Consider the following 24,466-nt stretch of genomic DNA (forward strand, 5'->3'; position numbering starts at 1 on the left):
GAAAGTAAAAGGAGGGTACATAAGGTTGTGCCCTCTAGTTTCATCCATCTCATGATCATCAAAAGGAATCCACTAACAAGGTTGATCAAGTCTTGTTAACAAACTCATTCCGAATAACATGGAACCGGAGAAATTTTGAATAACAGTAGGTTACCTCAACGGGGATATGAACATCCCCAATAATAAGAATATCATATTTTTTCTTGACAGTAGGAAGAGGAAATTCAAAACCTCCAATAATGATAGTTGGAATTTTTCCAATAGAATTGATGCTATGAACTTGAGGTTGTTACTCCGTATAGGGAGTGTGCCCCACCGGTCAACAACCGAACTTCCTGCAAAACTTGGCCAAGTGTCACAAGGACAACGGTCAAGTCGTACAGGCGTGGCGACATTGACATCAGATATCCATTCTATGATTCTATCTATCGAACTCAACTTAAGCAACCCCCGTTAACACATCCTGCTACTTGTGCGGCTACACCGATTTGAAGATCTTCTGCCAAGGTGAGGAGGATACCAAGATTGCAATCCTTCCACTCGGCCGAGACAACTACACCGTCAAGAACATCTTCTACAACAGTGGGTGTTGGAAATATGCCCTAGAGGCAATAATAAATTGATTATTATTATATTTCCTTGTTCATGATAATCGTTTATTATCCATGCTAGAATTGTATTGATAGGAAACTCAGATACATGTGTGGATACATAGACAACACCATGTCCCTAGTAAGCCTCTAGTTGACTAGCTCGTTGATCAATAGATGGTCATGGTTTCCTGACCATGGACATTGGATGTTGTTGATAACGAGATCACATCATTAGGAGAATGATGTGATGGACAAGACCCAATCCTAAGCCTAGCACAAAGATCGTGTAGTTCGTATGCTAAAGCTTTTCTAATGTCAAGTATCATTTCCTTAGACCATGAGATTGTGCAACTCCCGGATACCGTAGGAGTGCTTTGGGTGTGCCAAACGTCACAACGTAACTGGGTGGCTATAAAGGTACACTACAGGTATCTCCGAAAGTGTCTGTTGGGTTGGCACGAATCAAGACTGGGATTTGTCACTCTGTGTAAACGGAGAGGTATCTCTGGGCCCACTCGGTAGGACATCATCATAATGTGCACACTGTGATCAAGGAGTTGATCACGGGATGATGTGTTACGGAACGAGTAAAGAGACTTGCCGGTAACGAGATTGAACAAGGTATCGGGATACCGACGATCGAATCTCGGGCAAGTATCGTACCGATAGACAAAGGGAATTGTATACGAGATTGATTAAGTCCTTGACATCGTGGTTCATCCGATGAGATCATCGTGGAACATGTGGGAGCCAACATGGGTATCCAGATCCCGCTGTTGGTTATTGACCGAAGAACGTCTCGGTCATGTCTGCATGGTTCCCGAACCCGTAGGGTCTACACACTTAAGGTTCGATGACACTAGGGTTATAAAGGAAGCTTGTATGTGGTTACCGAATGTTGTTCGGAGTCCCGGATGAGATCCCGGACGTCACGAGGAGTTCCGGAATGGTCCGGAGGTAAAGATTTATATATAGGAAATCCTGTTTCGGCCATCGGGACAAGTTTCGGGGTCATCGGTATTGTACCGGGACCACCGGAAGGGTCCCGGGGGTCCACCGGGTGGGGCCACCTGCCCCGGGGGGCCACATGGGCTGTAGGGGGTGTGCCTTGGCCTATATGGGCCAAGGGCACCAGCCCCAAGAGTCCCATGCGCCAAGAGATGAGGGATAGGAAGAGTCCTAAAAGGGGAAGGCACCTCCGAGGTGCCTTGGGGAGGAGGGACTCCTCCTAGCCGCACCCTTCCTTGGAGGAAGGGCCAAGGCTGCGCCTCCCCCCTCTCCCTTGCCCCTATATATATGTGGGGGGTGGGAGGGCAGCCATACCAATGTTCTGGTGCAGCCCTCCCCTTCTCCCAAGTCCTCCTCTCCCGTGGTGCTTGGCGAAGCCCTGCAGGATTGCCACGCTCCTCCACCACCACCACGCCGTTGTGCTGCTGCTGGATGGAGTCTTCCTCAACCTCTCCCTCTCTCCTTGCTGGATCAAGGCGTGGGAGACGTCACTGGGCTGTACGTGTGTTGAACGCGGAGGTGCCGTCCGTTCGGCACTTGGTCATCGGTGATTTGGGTCACGACGAGTACGACTCCATCAACCCCGTTCACTTGAACGCTTCCGCTTAGCGATCTACAAGGGTATGTAGATTCACTCTCCTTCCCCTCGTTGCTAGTTTCTCCATAGATAGATCTTGGTGACACGTAGGAAAATTTTGAATTTCTGCTACGTTCCCCAACAGTGGCATCGTGAGCTAGGTCTATGCGTAGTTACTATGCACGAGTAGAACACAAAGTAGTTGTGGGCGTTGATTTTGTTCAACATGCTTACCGTTACTAGTCCAATCTTGTTTCGACGGCATCGTGGGATGAAGCGGCCCGGACCGACCTTACACGTACTCTTACGTGAGACTGGTTCCACCGACTAACATGCACTAGTTGCATAAGGTGGCTAGCGGGTGTCTGTCTCTCCCACTTTAGTCGGAACGGATTCGATGAAAAGGGTCCTTATGAAGGGTAAATAGCAATTGGCATATCACGTTGTGGTCTTTGCGTAGGTAAGAAACGTTCTTGCTAGAAACCCATAGCAGCCATGTAAAACATGCAAACAACAATTAGAGGACGTCTAACTTGTTTTTGCAGGGTATGCTATGTGATGTGATATGGCCAAAGGATGTGATGAATGATATATGTGATGTATGAGATGATCATGTTCTTGTAATAGGAATCACGACTTGCATGTCGATGAGTATGACAACCGGCAGGAGCCATAGGAGTTGTCTTAATTTATTTATGACCTGCGTGTCAACATAAACGTCATGTAATTACTTTACTTTATTGCTAACCGTTAGCTGTAGTAGTAGAAGTAATAGTTGGCGAGACAACTTCATGAAGACACGATGATGGAGATCATGATGATGGAGATCATGGTGTCATGCCGGTGACGATGATGATCATGGAGCCCCGAAGATGGAGATCAAGAGGAGCAATATGATATTGGCCATATCATGTCACTATTTGATTGCATGTGATGTTTATCATGTTTATACATCTTATTTGCTTAGAACGACGGTAGTAAATAAGATGATCCCTCACTAAAATTTCAAGAAGGTGTTCCCCCTAACCGTGCACCGTTGCGAAAGTTCATCGTTTTGAAGCACCACGTGATGATCGGGTGTGATAGATTCTTACGTTCACATACAACGGGTGTAAGACAGATTTACACACGCGAAACACTTAGGTTGACTTGATGAGCCTAGCATGTACAGACATGGCCTCGGAACACAAGAGACCGAAAGGTCGAGCATGAGTCGTATGGTAGATACGATCAACATGAAGATGTTCACCGATGATGACTAGTCCGTCTCACGTGATGATCGGACACGGCCTAGTTGACTCGGATCATGTAATCACTTAGGTGACTGGAGGGATGTCTATCTGAGTGGGAGTTCATAAGATGAACTTAATTATCCTGAACATAGTCAAAAGGTCTTCGCAAATTATGTCGTAGCTCGCGCTTCAGTTCTACTGTTTAGATATGTTCCTCGAGAAATTTTAGTTGAAAGTTGATAGTAGCAATTATGCAGACTAGGTCCGTAAACTGAGGATTGTCCTCATTGCTTCATAGAAGGCTTATGTCCTTAATGCACCGCTCAGTGTGCTGAACCTCGAACGTCGTCTGTGGATGTTGCGAACATCTGACATACACGTTTTGATAACTACATGATAGTTCAGTTAAACGGTTTAGAGTTGAGGCACCGAAGACGGTTTTGAAACGTCACGAAACATATGAGATGTTTCGAGGGCTGAAATTGGAATTTCAGGCTCGTTCCCACGTCAAGAGGTATAAGACCTCCGACGATTTTCTTAGCCCACAAACTAAGGGAGAAAAGCTCAATTGTTGAGCTTGTGCTCAGATTGTCTGAGTACAACAATCATTTGAATCGAGTGGGAGTTGATCTTCCATATGAGACAGTGATGGTTCTCCGAAGTCATTACCACCAAGCTGCTAGAGCTTCGTGATGAACTATAATATATCGGGGACATATATGATGATCCTTGAGATATTCGCGATGTTTGACACCACAAAAGTAGAAATCAAGAAGGAGCATCAATTGTTGATGGTTGGTGAAACCACTAGTTTCAAGAAGGGCAAGGGCAAGAAGGGATACTTCATGAAACGGCAAATCAGCTGCTGCTCTAATGAAGAAACCCAAGGTTGAACCCAAACCCGAGACTAAGTGCTTCTGTAATAAGAGGAACAACCACTGGAGCAGAATTACCCTAGATACTTGGTAGATGAGAAGGCTGGCAAGGTCGATAGAAGTATATTGGATATACATTGTGTTGATGTGTACTTTACTAGTACTCCTAGTAGCACCAGGGTATTAGATACTGGTTCGGTTGCTAAGTGTTAGTAACTCGAAATAAAAGCTACGGAATAAACGGAGACTAGCTAAAGCTGAGCTGACGATATGTGTTGGAAATGTTTCCAAGGTTGATATGATCAAGCATCGCACGCTCCCTCTACCATCGAGATTGGTGTTAAACCTAAATAATTGTTATTTGGTGTTTGCGTTGAGCATAGACATGATTGGATTATGTCTATCGCAATACGATTATTCATTTAAGGAGAATAATGGTTACTCTGTTTATTTGAATAATACCTTAAATGGTCTTGCACCTAAAAAAATGGTTTATTGAATCCCGATCGTAGTGATACACATGTTCATGCCAAAAGATATAAGATAGTAATGATAGTACCACCTACTTGTGGCACTGCCACTTAAGTCATATCGGTATAAAACGCATGAAGAAGCTCCATGTTGATGGATCTTTGGGCTCACTCGTTTTTGAAAAGATTGAGACATGCGAACCATGTCTATTGGTGTATATGCATGAAGAAACTCCATGCAAATGGACTGTTTGGACTCACTTGATTTTGAATTACTTGAGACATGCAAATCATACCACATGGGCAAGATGACTGAAAGCCTCGTTTTTAGTAAAATGGAACTAGAAAGCAACTTGTTGGAAGTAATACATTTTTGATGTGTGCAGTCCAATGAGTGCTGAGGCATGTAGTGGATATCATCATGTTCTTACTTCACAGATGATTTGAGTAGATGTTGAGTATATTTACTTGATGAATCACGAGTCTGAATTATTGAAAGGTTCAAGTAATTTCAGAGTGAGGTTGAACATCGTCGTGACAAGAGGATAAAATGTCTATGATATGGTCGTAGAGATGAATATCTGAATTACGAGTTTGGCACAGAATTAAGACATTGTGGAAATTGTTTCACAACCAATACAGCCAGGAACACCATGGTGTGATGGTGTGTCCGAACATCATAACTGCACCCTATTAGATATGATGCATACCATGATGTCTCTTATCGAATTACCACAATAGTTTATGGGTTAGGCATTAGAGACAACCACATTCACTTTAAATAGGGCACCACGTAATTACGATGAGATGACATCGTATGAACTATGGTTTAAAGAAACCTAAGCTGTCATTTCTTAAAAGTTTGGGGCTGCGACGCTTATGTGAAAAAGTTTCAGGCTGATAAGCTCGAACCCAAAGCGGATAAATGCATCTTCATAGGACACCCAAAAACAGTTGGGTATACCTCCTGTCTCAGATCCGAAAGCAATAAGGGATTGTTTCTAGAATCGGGTCCTTTCTCGAGGAAAAGTTTCTCTCGAAAGAATTGAGTGGGAGGATGGTGGAGACTTGATGAGGTTATTGAACCGTCTCTTCAACTAGTGTGTGACAGGGCACAGGAAGTTGTTCCTGTGGCACCTACACCAATTGAAGTGGAAGCTTATGATAGTGATCATGAAACTTCAGATCAAGTCACTACCAAACCTCGTGGGATGACAAGGATGCGTACTACTTCAGAGTGGTACGTAATCCTGTCTTGAAAGTCATGTTGCTAGACAACAATGAACCTACGAGCTATGGAGAAGCGATGGTGGGCCCGGATTCCGATAAATGTCTCGAGGCCATATAATCCGAGAGAGGATCCATATATGAAAACAAAGTGTAGACTTTGGAAGAACTACTTGATGGTCGTGAGGCTGTTGAGTACAGATGGATTTTAAAAGGAAGACGGACAATGATGGTAAGTATCACCATTGAGAAAGCTCGACTTGTCGTTAAGATGTTTCCCGACAAGTTCAAGGAGTTGACTACGGTGAGACTTTCTCACTCGTAGCGATGCTAAGAGTCTGTTGGAATTATATTAGCGATTACTGCATTATTTATGAAATCTTGTAGATAGGATGTCAAAACATAGTTTCCTCGATGATTTTCTGAGGAAAGGTTGTATGTGATACAACCGGAAGGTTTTGTCAATCCTGAAAGATGCTAATAAGTATGCAAAGCTCCAGCAATCCTTCTGAGGACTGGAGTAAGCATCTCGGAGTTGGAATGTATGCTTTGATGAGATGATCAAAGATTTTGGGTGTATACAAAGTTTATGAGAAACTTGTATTTCCAAAGAAGTGAGTGGGAGCACTATAGAATTTCTGATGAATATATGTTGTTGACACATTGTTGATCAGAAATGACGTAGAATTTCTGGAAAACATATAGGGTTATTTGGAAAGTGTTTTTCAATGGAAAGCCTGGATTAAGCTACTTGGACATTGAGCATCAAGATCTATAAGGATAGATCAAAACACTTAATGGTACTTTCAAATGAGCACAAACCTTGACATGATCTTGAAGGTGTCCAAGATGGATCAGTCAAAGAAGGAGTTCTTGCCTGAGTTGTAAGGCATGAAGTTAAGACTTAAAGCTCGACCATGGCAGAATAGAGAGAAAGGACGAAGGTCGTCCCCTATGCTTAAGACGTAGGCTCTACAGTATGCTATGCTGTGTACCGCACCTGAAGTGTGCCTTGCCATGAGTCAGTCAAGGGGTACAAGAGTGATCCAAGAATGGATCACAGTACAGCGGTCAAAGTTATCCTTAGTAACTAGTGGACTAAGGAATTTTCTCGATTATGGAGGTGGTAAAAGAGTTCGTCGTAAAGGGTTACGCCGATGCAAACTTTGACACTAATCCAGATTATTCTGAGTAGTAAACTGGATTCGTATAGTAGAACAGTTATTTGAAATGGCTCCAAATGTAGCGTAGTAGTTGCATCTACAAGATGACATAGAAATTTGCGAAGTACATACGGATCTGAATGTTGCAGACCCGTTGACTAAAACCTCTCTCACAAGCAACATGATTAAACCCAGAACTCATTGAGTGTTAATCACATAGTGATGTGAACTAGATTGTGAACTCTAGTAAACTCTTTGGATGTTGGTCACATGGCGATGTGACCTGTGAATGTTAATCACATGGCGATGTGAACTAGATTATTGACTCTAGAGCAAGTGGGAGACTGTTGGAAATATGCCCTAGAGTCAATAATAAATTGATTATTATTATATTTCCTTGTTCATGATAATCGTTTATTATCCATGCTAGAATTGTATTGATAGGAAACTCAGATACATGTGTGGATACATAGACAACACCATGTCCCTAGTAAGCCTCTAGTTGACTAGCTCGTTGATCAATAGATGGTCACGGTTTCCTGACCATGGACATTGGATGTTGTTGATAACGAGATCACATCATTAGGAGAATGATGTGATGGACAAGACCCAATCCTAAGCCTAGCACAAAGACCGTGTAGTTCGTATGCTAAAGCTTTTCTAATGTCAAGTATCATTTCCTTAGACCATGAGATTGTGCAACTCCCGGATACCGTAGGAGTGCTTTGGGTGTGCCAAACGTCACAACGTAACTGGGTGGCTATAAAGGTACACTACAGGTATCTCCGAAAGTGTCTGTTGGGTTGGCACGAATCAAGACTGGGATTTGTCACTCCGTGTAAACGGAGAGGTATCTCTGGGCCCACTCGGTAGGACATCATCATAATGTGCACAATGTGATCAAGGAGTTGATCACGGGATGATGTGTTACGGAACGAGTAAAGAGACTTGCCGGTAACGAGATTGAACAAGGTATCGGGATACCGACGATCGAATCTCGGGCAAGTATCGTACCGATAGACAAAGGGAATTGTATACGGGATTGATTAAGTCCTTGACATCGTGGTTCATCCGATGAGATCATCATGGAACATGTGGGAGCCAACATGGGTATCCAGATCCCGCTGTTGGTTATTGACCGAAGAACGTCTCGGTCATGTCTGCATGGTTCCCGAACCCGTAGGGTCTACACACTTATGGTTCGATGACGCTAGGGTTATAAAGGAAGCTTGTATGTGGTTACCGAATGTTGTTCGGAGTCCCGGATGAGATCCCGGATGTCACGAGGAGTTCCGGAATGGTCCGGAGGTAAAGATTTATATATAGGAAATCCTGTTTCGGCCATCGGGACAAGTTTGGGGGTCATCGGTATTGTACCGGGACCACTGGAAGGGTCCCGGGGGTCCACCGGGTGGGGCCACCTGCCCCGGGGGGGCACATGGGCTGTAGGGGGTGCGCCTTGGCCTATATGGGCCAAGGGCACCAGCCCCAAGAGGCCCATGCGCCAAGAGATGAGGGATAGGAAGAGTCCTAAAAGGGGAAGGCACCTCCGAGGTGCCTTGGGGAGGAGGGACTCCTCCTAGCCGCACCCTTCCTTGGAGGAAGGGCCAAGGCTGCGCCTCCCCCCTCTCCCTTGCCCCTATATATATGTGGGGGGTGGGAGGGCAGCCATACCAATGTTCTGGTGTAGCCCTCCCCTTCTCCCAAGTCCTTCTCCTCTCCCGTGGTGCTTGGCGAAGCCCTGCAGGATTGCCACGCTCCTCCACCACCACCACGCCGTTGTGTTGCTGCTGGATGGAGTCTTCCTCAACCTCTCCCTCTCTCCTTGCTGGATCAAGGCGTGGGAGACGTCACCGGGCTGTACGTGTGTTGAACGCGGAGGTGCCGTCCGTTCGGCACTTGGTCATCGGTGATTTGGATCACGACGAGTACGACTCCATCAACCCTGTTCACTTGAACGCTTCCGCTTAGCGATCTACAAGGGTATGTAGATGCACTCTCCTTCCCCTCGTTGCTAGTTTCTCCATAGATAGATCTTGGTGACACGTAGGAAAATTTTGAATTTCTGCTACGTTCCCCAATAGTGGGACCATCCTTCTTGGGGAAACTGAAGCCCTTAGCGGAAGCAAGTGCCCCCCATGGTCAGCCACAATGTGACATTTTCAGCAGCGAGTTGCTCTGCTACACCAACTCCTTGGACGTGCTCATTTTCTTCGGCAACAGACTTCTGCCCGACATGGAAGATCACAAGATCAACTACACAGGTTTCGTTCCACCTGCTGGCAGTGGAGATGGTGTTTCCTTCATGTTTACCTCCGAGGAAAGCAATGTTTCTCGAAAATACAAATTGGATGAGTGCTGCAGCCAAATTGTCATCATGCCGGGAAGTGGTCAGCAGCTCATGTTGTCGAGGGAATACGGCTCCGTCCTTAAGCAGGGGTTTGATCTGGAATGGAACGAGAGCACAGCGGGGCCATGCAACCTGTGCGAGGAATGCCCTGCATATGACTTTCACAACGGAGTATGACTTCGCAATCATTTGCCCGCTCACAAGCTTGTCCCATCTTCGGCTCGAACAAGTGTGATGTGATGAAAGTACACTTTTCTTCACACATGGTATATTTCCATGTCTCGAGTTTCTTGACATTGAGTTTGTTAGATGTGTATAGTCTCTTTTCGTTATATCCCCATTGTATGAGGGGTTTTATGCACTTTACCACACATGTATATGTAATGCCTTATGCTCAGTAAAGTTCTGTTGCCACTTATCCAACATGGTATCAGATGCTAGGTTAGCCTCTCGTCCCCGCACGATGCAACTCCGTGCATATTCTTGGTTTTCCTCATCGCCGGTCGCTTCCGCCCGTATCTGACGCTCTCTGATGAGCTCCTCGCGCAGCTGGTTCCCGCATCTAGCTTGGCTGGCCGCCTCGTCCAAGCTGCCCGCGCAAGCTATCGGCGGCCCGTGCACCCGCCTCCCCCAGCTACCTGCCTCTTCTCGTCGCCGGCTCTGCCTGGCAGCGCCAGTTGCGGCTCTCCTCAGCCCGGAAGCCCCCGGCACCTCTACCGCCTGGCCGCCCCCGGGCTCTCCTCAGCCCGGCCGCCCCCGGCCATCCCTCCGCCTGGCCGGCTCCTCTGCTCAGGCCACCTGGTCGCCCCCCGGCCATCTCTCCGCCTGGCCGCCTCCTCTGCTAAGGCCCCTAGTCGCCCCGACCCCTCAGCATCGATCTCCTGCAGACGAGCCGCTCGCTCGTTCGTGCTGTTTTCCCGATCCAGATCAGGTCCTCTCTGAAGGTTGACTGAAAAAATAGAGAGCAAAGAGACAGAGATTCCTCATGTCTTCTTCGGGTTATGTTGCTGTTCCTCGGTGCTCAGTGATCTTCGATGGCACCAACTATGCTGAGTTTGTGGGTTTCATGCGCATCCATATGCAGGTTCTTCTTCTATGGGGCGTTATCTCTGGCGAGGTTCCCTGTCCGCCCAGTCCTGTTGCTTCCGTGGCTCTTGTTCCACCGATACCGCCGGTGCTTGCTGTTGATGCTTCTCAGGCTGATCGGGATGCAGCCAAGGCTCTTGATGATGCTGCAGTTGATGCTTATGATCAGCAGGTATCCGCATATTTTGATGCTCTTTCTGTCTACCGGGATGATCTGTCTGCTTACACTCAGTGGTGCAATGATGATGCTCGAGCTGCTGCTGTTCTTACTGTGAGTGTCCTCCCTCAGTTTGCTTCGGAGTTCATGGGCCTCGGCACTGTTGCAGCGATGTGGTCCTATCTTTGTCAGTGCTATCAGCCCTCTGGCGATGCTTTATACCTCTTTGTGGTGCGTCAGGAGCATGCTCTTCAGCAGGGTGACTCGTCTATTGATGAGTTCTATTCACAGTGCCCTGCCATCTGGCGTCAGCTTGACTCACTGCGGACAGTTGTTTGTGGCACTTGCCGTTGCTGTCAGACTAGGCGGTCTGACCTGGAGTTTCAGAGGGTTCATGAGTTCTTATCTCTTCTCCGCTCCGAGTTTGAGCCCCAACGTGCTCACTTGCTTGCTCGTGGTCGTGTTCCTATCTCGGAGGTGCTTGCTGAGCTTCGTGCTGAGGAGACCCGCCTTCGCTCTGTTGGGTTACTTGTGGTTCCTTCAGTGTTGGCCGCCCGGGCTCCTGTGTCATCTGCTCGGCTCACTGCTCCACCGCTCCTACCTACATCTTCCGAGGGGGTGGGTCGCCCTCCTCTTGTTGAGAAGGGCCGATCGCGCCGTGACACCTTCTGCGGCTACTGCTCCCGGCCAGGTCACCCAGAGTCTGATTGTCGTGAGAAGAAGCGAGACCAGAGGCGCTCCTCTCCCAGTGGGACTTCTGGATCTTCCTTGACTCCGTCGCTCACTGACCAGGACATTGTGCGGCTTAAACACCTTCTGGCTTCCTCTGGTTCTTCACCGACTAGTTCTGCTGTTGCTGTGACTGCTTCCACCACTTCATCACCGCCGACATCTACACCGTCAGGTACATCTTCGTGGGTTTTGGACTCTGGAGCTTCTTTTCATATGTCCTTTGATTCTTTCGCGTTGTCTTCTCTTCGCCCTCTTGATTCTCCTATCAATGTTCTTACTGCCGATGGCACATCTCTTCCTGTTGCTAGTCGTGCTATTCTTTCCACTCCATCTTTTTCTGTTCCAAATGTTTCACATGTTCCTCGCCTTACCATGCATCTTTTTTCTGCTGCTCAACTTACTGATTCTGGTTGTCGGGTCATTCTTGATACCAATTCTTGCTCCATTCAGGATTGCCGCACCAAGGTTTTGGTTGGTGCTGGCCCCCGGCGCCATGAGTCCGAGGGTCTTTGGGAAGTTGACTGGCTTTGTGTTCCTTCCGCTGCCACCACTCCAGTCAGCTCTCATGCTCTTGCTGCCTCTTCGTCTGCGTCCTTCCAGTAGTTGCATCATCTCCTTGGTCACATCTATGGCTCTCGCTTGTCTTTCTTAGTGCGTCAGGACCTCTTAGGGTCTATATCTGGAGATGTTTCTAATGGTTGTAGACTTGGCAAACAGACTCAATTACCTTATCCTACCAGTCAGTCGGTATCTCAACATCCTTTTGACTTAGTTCATTCTGATGACTGGGGTCCAGCCCCCTTTGATTCGAAAGGTGGTCATCGCTACTATGTTCTGTATATTGATGATTTCTCTCGCTACACTTGGCTCTACTTGATGAAATCTCGTAGCAAGGTTCTCTCTATATACAAACGATCCGCCGGGGAGTATATCTCCCAGCTGTTGCGTGGCTTTCTTGCAGAACAAGGTACCCTTGCCCAGTTCTCCTGTCCTGGTGCTCATGCTCAAAATGGCGTTGCCGAATGCAAGCATCGTCATTTTCTTGAGACGGCTCATGCGCTGATGATTGCCGCCTCTCTTCCTCCCCATTTTTGAGCTGAGGCTGTTTCCGCATCCACCTATCTCATCAACATTCAGCCGTCGACTGCTCTGCAGGGTGGTATTCCTATGGAGTGTCTCTCTGGTCGCTCTCCTGACTACTCAGCTCTTCGTATGTTTGGATGTGTGTGCTATGTCCTTCTCGCCCCGCATGAACGTACTAAACTGACTGCTCAGTTGGTTGAGTGTGTTTTTCTTGGCTACAATGATGAGCACAAGGGCTATCATTGTTGGGACCCTGTTGGTCGTCGCTTGCGCATCTCGCATGATGTGACCTTTGTCGAGTCTCGCTCTTACTACCCACGTCCTTCTTCCTCGAGCTTCTCTGTGGATGATATTTCTTTTCTTCTCCTTCCTGACACACCCTGCTATGTGCCTCATGTTTCACCTCCTCCTCCTACACTTCTCCCTCATTCTCATTTACCACCGACACCATCTTCTCCATCCTCTTCCTCCACTCCTACATCATCCTCTCTAGTCCGTCGCCCTCTCTCACCGTTTCCTCTCCACTATACTCGCCTCCCTCGTACTGAGGATGCTTCCCCTGACGTGCCCAACGCGCCTTCCACCTCTGGTGAACCTCTGTTCACGCCTACCCCGGTTCACAACCTTCATGCTCGGCCTCGCCCTCCACCTGATCGCTACTCTCCTGATCGGTAAGGTCTCTCTGTTCTTGCTGAGCCCACTTCCTATCGGACTGCCATGACTCAGTCTGAATGGTAGCTTGCGATGGCCGAAGAGCTCGCTGCTCTTGAGTGCTCTGGCACATGGGATCTGGTTTCCCTCCCTTCTGGTGTTCGTCCCATCACCTGCAAGTGGGTCTACAAGATCAAGACTCGCTCTGATGGTTCTCTTGAGCGTTACAAAGCTCGTCTTGTCGCTCGTGGTTTTCAGTAGGAGCAGGGACGCGATTATGATGAGACTTTTGCTCCTGTGGCCCACATGACCACTGTCCGCACTGTCCTTGTTGTGGCTTCTGTTCGTCATTGGTCTATCTCTCAACTTGATGTCCAGAACGCCTTTCTAAATGGCGAGTTGCGAGAGGAGGTTTACATGCAGCCACCACCGGGGTACTATGCTCCTGATGGTACGGTCTGTAGACTTCGTCGCTCCCTCTATGGTCTTAAACAGGCCCCTCGTGCCTGGTTTGAGCGCTTTGCCTCTGTGGTGACTGCCGCTGGTTTCTTGCCCAGTGATCATGATCCCGCGTTGTTTGTTCATACATCTCCTCGTGGTCGGACTCTTCTCCTTCTCTATGTTGATGACATGATCATCACCGGTGACGACTCTGAGTACATTGCCTTTGTGAAGGCCCGCCTTCGAGACCAGTTCCTCATGACTGATCTTGGTCCCCTTCGGTATTTTCTTGGGATTGAGATCTCCTCGACCTCTAATGGCTTCTACATCTCCCAAGAAAAATACATTCAGGATCTTCTTGCTCGCGCTGCTCTCGTTGATGAGCGCACAATTGTGACTCGTATGGAGCTCAACGTTTAGTTTCGTGCCTCTGATGGTCACCCTCTTCCTAATCCCACGCGCTATCATCACCTCGTTGGCAGCCTTGTCTATCTTGCTGTTACGCGTCCTGACATCTCCTATCCTGTCCACATTCTAAGTTAGTTTGTTTCAGCCCCCACCTCTGTCCACTATAGTCAACTCCTCCGTGTTCTCCGATATCTTCGTGGCACGATCTCTCATCGTCTTTTCTTTCCCCGCTCCAGTTCTCTTGAGCTCCAGGCCTACTCTGATGCTACCTAGGCCAGTGATCCCTCTGATCGACGCTCGCTGTCTGCTTATTGTGTCTTTCTTGATGGCTCCCTTATTGCCTGGAAGACAAAGAAACAGACTGCAGTTTCTCGCTCGAGTACAGAGGCTGAGTTGCGCGCCATGGCTCTGTTGACGGCTTAGGTGATCTGGTTACGGTGGTTACTTGAGGATTTTGATGTGTCTGCCACTACCTCGACTCCCTTACTGTCTGACAGTACCGGAGCTATCAGTATTGCGCGTGACCCGGTGAAGCATGAGCTCACCAAGCACATCGGTGTGGATGCCCACTTTGTGCGTGCTGCTGTGCAGGATCAGACTCTCGCTCTTCACTATGTGCCCTCTGAGTTACAGTTGGATGACTTCTTCACGAAGGCACGGACTCGAGCGCAGCATGGCTTCTTCCTCTCCAAACTCAGTGTTGTTGATCCACCATGAGTTTTAGGGGGGGTGTTAGATGTGTATAGTCTCTTTTCGTTATATCTCCATTGTATGAGGGGTTTTATGCATTTTACCACACATGTATATGTAATGCCTTTGGCTCTCAGTAAAGTTCTGTTGCCACTTATCCAACAGAGTTGTCAGCCATTCCCAGTATAATAAACTTTGGCAGTCACGGATCTCGTATGCTGAAGATGTTACCTTGGTCTTCCACTGGTGAACAGAGTCTTTCCGGGGTTGAGCGCCTTCCAAGCCTCCAAGAGCTAAAGCTAACAGGCAACTTTGACTCGCAAAGTGTGAAACAAGCTATTGAAGCAAACAGGAAACAAAGCCCATCTTGATAACAAACTGAATCAATGCTTACATTCAAGAGGTGATCCACATTTGATCCTTGACTGACCTCTCCGGATGCCTCAATGTTGCTCTTGTTTTGGGGCAGAAATGCAGCTCAAGGAAAAATATTTTCGTTCTTTGCAGATTATTGTCCTGCAGTTCCACTCCTACATATATGATTTATCTTGTCTGTTGTGTAAGTTATCATGTACCCTGTACCTGCGGTGACTGAACTGCTGTGTGTTCGTTCAGGCCGTTGTCAGATTCCAGCTAAGTGTTGTGTTGTGCCGTGTCGTGTGCTACATATTTGTTCATGTAGAAATATCTATTTCCTTCAATAAAAAACAAGCGTTGTTGCTCCTGTGCGTATAAGTATGAGTACCAGCATTGCTGTATTAGGGCTGAGTGATAGCAGACATCCCTATTGATGGGTGAAAAGTATTACTATTTGCATTGTATTGTGCGGTTTAAAATGATTGCGTTGTTAATATGGTTATATACCTCGCAGCAAAACTATGGTTCTATATCTGCTTCATCCAAGCAATATTACTGAATTCGAACAAAATCTCTGAAATTTGCAGCAAATCTTTGGTTATATACACTGCATGTGTCAAGTGTTAACTGAAGGTATTCAAATATTGAAAGGTTTGCAAGTTGGCACACTAGAACAATTAAGCTACTCGAATTCGGAACTGCACACCACATCCATCTCCAGTCAAGAAACTAAAACTAAACTGAGACTGAAAAGCACTAATTCTTTTCTTTTTAGAAGGAGAAAAGAATATAATTCTCTCACCTATGTCAGCAACAGCCTAAAGAGTGAAGGGCCGATTCCTTATCTCTTTGATTGCATTAGTGGTCGCCGTCTTCTCCGGAGGACACCGATCACCGAGCCGGCTGGCCGGCAGCCAGTGGCAAGGAGCACCGCCTCTACGACTGCCAGCCAGCCATCGCGAGGAAAACGGAAGGGAAAAGAAATTGTGAGACACTGAGGGGTGGGCTCCATTTGTCACCCTCTGTATAAAGATTTTCACTTTGGAATTCTTTTGCATTCTCGTTATTATAGTTCTTCCACCGTATATAATATATTGCATAAAGAGGTGTGGCCCTCGTCATCCGAGGCAAGGCAACAATGTCGAGTAGTTGGCATGGCCCGCAGGCGGCGGACCGTGCCTGTCGGCTGAAGCCCCGACAGCCCGTGGGGTCCACCAGGCGGCGGCCCCACCAGCCGGCAGAGAAGCCGGCGCCCAGAGACACTGATGGCCGGGACCCATCCCGGCCAGATTACCATTGTACCCCTGGGGGTAGGCCTATATTAATCCCCCAGGCTCACCCATGCAAAGGGTTCACGACCTGAGAGAGCTCATACCCAGGTAGAGGAAGGAAAGACAGAGCTAGGCTTGCCTTTCTTCCACCTCTAGCTGATACAGCTCAAGGAGTAATCTTGTAGCTACGGTATCGAGATAGTGATCATGCGGAGACCCTGTAGAGCAGGACTAGGGGTGTTATCTCCGAGGAGAGCCCCGAACCTGGGTAAGATCCGTAGACTCATGCGGTCTCACTCACTCCCGCTTTTAGAGCCCGACGACGTAGATGCCTTCAGACATGACTTTGACCAAGACGAGATCAATTCTTCAAGGGGACGCATTCTCGCGGAAATACTTTTTTCAGAGAGCAACACACTTACTAGGGTGAAGGAGAAGATTCTGAAAATTATGGAGAAGGAATAAGTGGGAGGAATTGTGTAGGGTTTTTGCCCCCCACATGATTATGCCTATTTGGTACCATTTCATTATTGTAATAATGGCAGAATTTTGGTTTTAGCCACGTAGATGATTATGCCTATTCGGTGGTTTGGTGATTGAGACAATTTTTGCTACTGTTACAATCGATTATGCATCGCTACTGATTTTCTATTTGAAGTGATTATGCCTTGTTCCTGGGCCGGCGCTAATTCACAGGAGAACAACCAGTGGGCCGGCCCGTAGCGCGCAAAAGAGTTGTAGCGCAAAAACGGCCAAAAAATGCATGCGTCGCGCGGAGTCTAACTCAGGCCACATACAGCGCAAGGGAATGGCTACCACTGGACTACTAGTGTACTTATGATTTAGTGCAGCGCGCACTTCTTAAGAGCTAACACAGCAGCGCTATTTGAAAGAAAACAAGTTCACTTATATGGGAAAATGTTTCACCAATTGACTGGTCTGGCCATTTGACCCTTGAGCGATCCACTGTCCGTCAGTTGTGTTGCCGGCCAACTGCGGCCACATGAGCCCCTGGCCTGTGTGTTGCGTCTGCTCTACTACAAGGCTCCAACATCAATGCCTGCCGGTCCTGGACCGAATTTCGCTGAGACACATCGGTACAAACACAACAACAAAGGCTACACCAAATTACCCATTTCATAAGCAATAGCTTGCATGGACTGCACATCAGTACATCACACACAGCAGCAAGGCAACACCAAATTCCTCATTTGATAAGCAGTAGCCAGACTTTTTCTTGCAAGCTCCGTCACAAACAAAATATGAGAATACAGCATGTTAAAATTGTGAACTCCTTCACACGAAACATTACAGAAAACATGGCAATTAATTCAGTACATAGGATAGATGTCCACATAAATATTTTGACAATCATAATTCAGTACATACGATAGATGTTCATATAATTATTTTGAGAAACATAAACAAAACACTTATTAAGTTTTCTGGCGCCGCACACATGCTCACATAAATAAGTAACAACTTCCAACATGACTCATGCAACCAGTTTTCTTCTTCCCACGATCGAAGCCACTTTTCTACGCCCGGTACCTGAAAGAAATATAAAGAACGCGTGTGAGAAAATATAGTCGGTAAAATCGAACACACAACACAACTGAAATAAGAATGTAAAACTTACTTCTCGTTTAGACTACATGTCGCCTTGTTATGACCTGGTAAATTACAAAGACTGCACAACGGACCACTTTTCTTCTCTCTAAAATCTTTAGGTCTACCATTTTTCGTAACGTCAGGGCCACCCTTTGACCGGCCTTTCTTAGGTGCACCCTTCGTTGAAACTTTCTCAGGATCACGTATACCTGCTGCACCTTCTTCCGCTTGAATTGCCTGCTTTGCAAGTAGAGCACACCTTCTGCGTCCTATGAGTTCCTCTTCCGTGATCTTCTTCCTTGCTATTATACCGTCTAGGCACTTCATCAATTCATCAAACAAGAAGGGATCATTTGCTGCAACATGAGCAGCTTCTGCTGATTTTATGCTCACTTGACTGTACCGTTCTCTCTCCTCAGGCCCAGACCAACCCCAACCAAAAAGATCACTCTTGCGCTGCGCTGGCAACCCATCTCTCGCATCTTTCGACAATCGATGGAGGACACAACACTTTGGTATTTGAGACAATTTAAGATGATGCAGAACAAAGAGAATATGTTTGCAAGGCAGCCCTTTGCGAACCATCCTGCGACACGTGCATGATAAGGTTTCTTCTGAGTTACCTGGTTCATACACAACATTATACCTAAACTTGTGGTTATTCTGCCATGTGACGATGAAGGTCTGGCGCTCAATTCCCACCAGCGTCTCAAATATCTCCAGTTCTCCCATCTTCTTCAAATCATTTTGCAGAATGTAGAAATTAGCAGGAGTGAATACTTTGGCAGCATGCTCCTCAATGTCCTTATATTTAGTAACCGCCGGTGGTACTTTCTGATTGGCCTCACAGTCATCATTCGCCTCGTTCTCACGGAGGCGTACTATGCAGTTCTCATAATGCACTACCAAATCAACAATGGTCATACCATAGTCGAGGTGAAGGTGAAGGGAGGAGTTGAGGCTTTCGCTCCTCTGGTTACTACGCATACCAAGAAAAAAGCCATCTGAAAGATACGATGCTGCCCACAGTCTCCTCTTTCTATACATCCTCCTCAGCCACTCTTCAGTTTTATCCGTCTTCCATTTATTGACAAAGGCAGTCCATCTCTTCTCAAAGTTCTCTTCAAAGGTGGCATAGTACAGGAGCGATCTAAACTCATCTAGTGACTTGTAATGTAGGTGTCTCTGCATATTTTTCTCGATATGCCACGAGCAAATACGATGGAGCACATCTGAAAGGACACTCCGAATCGCTCGGAGCATTGCAGCATCACCGTCTGTGATAATTGACTTTGGCTTCTGCTGACAGTTTGCCCTCATAAAAGTCTGGAGCAGCCACACATACGTCGCTTCGGTCTCGTCGGAAACAATGGCACACCCAAAAACTGTTGTGCAACGGTGGTTATTAACTCCGACGAAGGGGACGAATGGCATACCATATCTGTTCATCTTATACGTGCTATCAAACACGACCACATCTCCGTAGTCCTGATAGTCCCTCCGCGACTGTGCATCGCACCAGAACATACACTTCAACCGCCCTTCCTTATCTAGCTCGTACTCGAAGAAGAAGTCTGGGTCCTTCTCCTTTCTGCTCCTCATAATGCCCACTGCCGTCTCAGCATCACCCTTTGCTATGAGCTTCATCTTCTCTCTGCAGCAAAGATTGTACACGTCCCGCCTAATAAGTCCGCATTTGTCGTATGAACCGTACCTACTGATGAAGTTGTCCACAATTATATGCTTCCTGATTCCAGCCCCTTGCATAGCCAGTATCTCTGCCCTCGTGCCATCTCCAATCCGTCTGTGTGACCACAAAAAAGGAACCTCGTCGGGTCGAGCCATCGCGTGGTTATGATCATCCACGAATGACGCGACGAACCAAACTCCTCGTGCCCTGTCCAATTTTACCACCATCTGCGCACCGCACTCGCATCGAGTCTCGGGTCTAAGCCTGCGGGTGCGACCCTCCATGGTTATGAATTTCCACTGCCTTCTCCCTGCCCTAGAGCAGACAAACCGCCTGAACCGTATTATTCCTGAAGCACCCTTCCCTCGTTTCACCTTCTCTCTCCTGATGCTGAACCCATGTTCTTTGGCGTGCTTGTTGTAGAATAAATATGCATCCCCTTGTGACCGAAAAGTCATAGCCATGACCTTCCAATGTGTCTCCAACATGCGCTGCTGGTATTGAGCCTCCTCAATGTCCATCTCTGCTTCATCGTCACCACCATCAGGACCATCTGAACCCTCCTACAAAATTACATATGAAACTATGTCAGTTTTTATGATCTATTACAAACTACAGCGCGCGTTACAAAATGTTTGAACGAACCTGGCTCAAGTTATCGGCCCACGATTCCTCAAAATTATTTTGCTCATTCTCAACGTCCACATCTTCCTGTAAATTAAAAACATAGACAAATTATTACACATATGGTGCTCTGCCAATTGAAAACTGGAATCAAATAGACTTCACTTACGTTTTCACTATCTGCACCATGTTCATTATTTGCAAAATCCTCTGAAGGTAAGATATCATATGATGACCACGAATCGTTATCACTGTTGTCATCTTCTTCATTACTAGGATCGTTATCGGTCCGACCGACATCATTTGTACCATTATCATCGGCCGTAAATGAGGTTTCTTCGTCCATTTAAACACACGTTACTACCAACACTGCACATCATTGAAAAACACATTATCCCACGTTAAATTCTAAGTTCATGCACTGGGACATATAGATGAATAAATTGCAACATTTAACCTATGAGCATTTAAAATGATTTCTTTCTAAATCTAACTCATCTACTCGAGGGACAGAAATTCCACCTTGGCGCCCTTTAAAGTGTAAAGCCAGACAAACTACTTAGGCTCAGGCACATAACTCCGAGCCCCTGACAAAATGCAATGCAAGTAGTACCCACATGAACTGATGCAACTATGTGATGAAGATACCCTACATGTGGTAGAAACTTTGAGCACGCTTCGGGACAAGATGGCGCAGCTTTAGCAGTGCAAGAAAGGCATCTGGCCGCGCTAACTGCAGACATCTAAGGCACGTACAACTCATGTGAATCCTTTGCTGGTTGAGTCAATTCTAAGCTAGAGCAAGTAACATGCTACTACAAGGAATTAATGGCATGTGGAGGGTACTGCTGCCTGCTGCTGCTGGATCCACCATACGGCAGGAACAGGAACTGGAAGCTTAGTAGAGATCCAATCTTTGGCCAGTGCAAGAAACAAAACTGAAGCAGAGAGAGCACTGGGATTTATGTAGAACTAGAATTTATTTATTTTCTTGGTACCAAACACAATTAAGACCACTCTAGAACCACCACCTGAATGGCGAGCATGCAGTGTAACTGAACACAAACATCCATCTAGTGATGAATGGCAAGTACAGCACAAACGTTGTACATCTGAACACAGGTGAAGACCACATGAATTCCTAGTGGGGACTGAACCGGAAGTGGACAGTGAGTACCTGACGGATCCGCGGCGGCGGACGAGTTAGGTCAACGTCGGCGTCTTGGACGAGTGTTGTACGCGCCGTGGGACGTCCGGACAGTTACAGGCGACGGACGCGGCGTCGTTGCGGAAGACGGCGACGTCCAACTGTCCAAGACGTGGCCGGCCACTTCCCTAACCGCCGACCGCGACGTGGGAGACGACAGGGTTGGAACCGCTGGCGTGGGAGATCGGGATGGTTAGAGGCGGCCGTCAATGTGGAGAACGGCGACGTCCAACACCAGGCCGGCCACCGGCGACGGCGGTGTTCCACTCCTCAGCCCACCCGCGACGATCCAGATCAGCCGCCGCGTGATCGCCGTGCGGCAGGCCAGATTGATCGAGTCCTCGTGCAAGTATTTTTTTCCTCTACTCGGGTGGCAGGCCAGATCGATCGAGTCCCTCTACTCGGGCGGCAGGTGGGATCGATCGAGTCCTCCTGCAAGTTTTTTTTCTTCTTATTCACATGTACTCGTATGACCGGGATTGTACGTCTACGATACAAGGTGGGTATACGTTTCTTCCGTATGACCTTTCTGCCCTTCTACGTTTTGTTGGGGGGGGGGGGTGGTGTACCGAAGCACTCCTCTTAAATGTAATATTTTTTTTTAAGATGTGTTTGTAAGGACCTGTGATACTTCATATATGACCTTAGGCCTTTTTCAAAGAAAGAAAGAAAGGAAGGAAGGAAGGAAGGAAAGGAAGGAAGGACACAAATTAGTGTTTGTCTAGTGGCCAAGTCAGGACTCAGGACAGAAACGAGGGAGAGGCTCATTGAGCAATGCTAATGTTACCAGTAGGTGAGCAAAACAGTGTGTTAACTAAACTGCACATTTGATCATTGAGCCATGCTTGAAAACAAGGCACGTGGAAGGGCCCACTAAAGACAAGTGATTCCTTTAAATTCACGCAAGTTGACTTGTCATATTGACTAAATGTCAAATTAGTCGGTATCGTCGCATGCGTATATATTCACCTAACCACAATGATATTTATAATACCCCGAAGATATTTAGTAGTACATGGTAGTAATTGACATGTAGATCTTGGATTCGAGGGACGATTATCCACTGTAAAAAAATATTTCACTCTTGGGCCGCAAGGAATTTACACTTAATATGCAAGTACGACAAATTTTATTGTTTACTGAAAATAAAAATTCCTCAATTAAGGCAAAGCATCACATATCACACTGATTATGTGATCATCATCCTAATGTGCTAAATCTTTTGTTTTTCCTGTGCACAATGAAATGTCACTACTAATCATAATCTACTGGAGATGGCATGTCATTCTTGTATTTATTTTTCTGTTCTGTGTTTTAGAGATCGTGCGAATCAAAGAGGCTCCTAATGTCCACCTCTAAACCTCCTTGTTTCACACCTGTAGACAACTCTCTCTCTTTCTCTCTCTCTCTCTCTAAAGACAAGTAAGATTATTCCATGGCTAGCGAAACATTGCCGACAAAACGAATGAAAACCAAAAGGACGCGCCAGAGAGGGAGGGAGAGAGAGAGAGAGAGAGAGAGAGAGAGAGAGAGAGATTCACCTTGGGCGGCAGGGAGGTGTGGTTCTCCGCTGGCCGTGTCCCCATGGCCCCTACCCGTGTTCCCATGGCCGGTTAGGCAGATTTGTCTTCAACCAGCCAAGCTTCGGCAATGGAGAGATTTCCAAGAGGCTGGGATTTGGGAGAGTGTGTATGTATGTCATGCAGAAGAGGCCGGCTTATTTGTAGAGCTGCGTGCAGCGTTAGCATGTATCGACTGTTGACTTCAGAAGGCTGAACCTGCAGGTAACTAGAAATGGTCATCATAGCGTCGCTGTGACTCCCCGGCCTCCTCCCGAGCGCCATATGTCGTCCGTCGCCCCGTCTGGTTTCAACAGTCTAAGTTTTATTTATTTTATTTTTGGTGATGAGGACGACCTGTACTTAATTATTATTTACTTTATTACAGGAAGCGCTAGTGCAATGACACAATTAATTGAGTACTTGTTTTTTTCCCGAAGATGCCAAAGGGTATATATTAAATTAAGTTGATCAACTCTTACAAACGGGCATCTTTAAAAAATTATAAATGACACAACAGTCCTCGGTACTCACCGTAGACCAGAATACTGTTATCTCTGTCCCAATTTTTTAATTCAGGACAAAAGGAGTAGATTTGATACCTTCCACGCTTCTTTCTTTCATGCAAAACCGTGCATCAGACTTGCTGCCATTATACGGTTAGGTTCACATATATTTGTTTATTTACCGATACATGGGATCTAATTGATCGAACTTATATAATATTTCTAATGCATACAGTTCAGCAATACCGGAATCCATAATTTGAAAAGCCATAATTGAAATCAATTTTTGTTTTAAGCATGCATGTCTCAAACCCTACTGTAAAATGTTCATGGGACTGCATAGTTCTAATAAAAAGTCTGCAAAAATGTTTGAAATTGCAATGTATGAACACCTACAAATAAGAAAAATGAAATTTAAGCAAAATTACCATTTACACAAAAGGTCAAACACCTTGTGTGCACTAGTGGTTGCCAAGGTGCTATGGTGGGACGAGGGCTGGATTGTAGTAAGGGGGACGGAACCCATATGTTGGCTAGAGTGGATCCAGGTTGGCGGCGTCCTCCGGTCTCGGTCCAGTGCGAACAATGAGTTCTAGTGGAGGGTCAAGCTAGGAGCTGGGGGAGGATGTAGGAATCAAGGCCGAGACTAGTGGGTGGACTGGCGGATGGTTGCCACATGAGGGAGAGGAATCAAAAACATTTTTCTTCACCCATGGGCCAGTCATGTAGGGGGTTGTTGGCAGAGTCCCTTGAACTTGGGGCTCGGGGATGGGGGGGGGGTATTGGCCACAAAAAAAGGTAGGGGTTATAGTAGGGTGTGCACTTGATCCATTTTTTGTGTGCCCAAAGCACCTAAGAATAATTTTGAGGGTTCTATTGGTGGCTTGGATGTTGGTGT

At 46.8% G+C, this 24,466-nt stretch overlaps 1 protein-coding gene and 1 pseudogene across 1 annotated transcript; one reads left to right on the plus strand and one right to left on the minus strand.

Annotated features, from left to right (window-relative positions):
* The first annotated feature begins 10,480 nt into the window (after positions 1-10,480).
* LOC147987767 (uncharacterized) lies at positions 10,481-12,073 on the plus strand (annotated as a pseudogene).
* Positions 12,074-17,724: 5,651 nt separating this feature from the next.
* LOC147987768 (protein FAR1-RELATED SEQUENCE 5-like) lies at positions 17,725-23,179 on the minus strand. The gene is made up of 5 exons (XM_087540428.1): positions 23,045-23,179; positions 20,466-20,665; positions 20,318-20,383; positions 18,011-20,235; positions 17,725-17,922 (listed from the first exon to the last, which is right to left on the minus strand). The coding sequence occupies exons 2-5, from the start codon at positions 20,640-20,642 to the stop codon at positions 17,910-17,912; spliced, it is 2,481 nt and encodes an 826-aa protein (XP_087396554.1). The 5' UTR covers positions 20,643-20,665; positions 23,045-23,179; the 3' UTR covers positions 17,725-17,909.
* Positions 23,180-24,466: the final 1,287 nt, after the last annotated feature.

This window comes from Triticum urartu, chromosome 2A, assembly GCF_056163025.1.
Source record: "Triticum urartu cultivar PI428250 chromosome 2A, HENAU_Tu73, whole genome shotgun sequence".
Taxonomy (NCBI): domain Eukaryota; kingdom Viridiplantae; phylum Streptophyta; class Magnoliopsida; order Poales; family Poaceae; genus Triticum; species Triticum urartu.

What these genes read in the sequence shown, in the direction of transcription:
- LOC147987768 (XM_087540428.1), bottom strand. Translation starts at nt 20,642, where the DNA reads ATGGACGAAGAAACCTCATTTACGGCCGATGATAATGGTACAAATGAT. An exon ending in ATGGTGCAGATAGTGAAAAC is followed by an intron (nt 20,384 to 20,465) that starts GTAAGTGAAGTC and finishes TTTAATTTACAG; the next exon opens with GAAGATGTGGACGTTGAGAA. An exon ending in GGGCCGATAACTTGAGCCAG is followed by an intron (nt 20,236 to 20,317) that starts GTTCGTTCAAAC and finishes GTAATTTTGTAG; the next exon opens with GAGGGTTCAGATGGTCCTGA.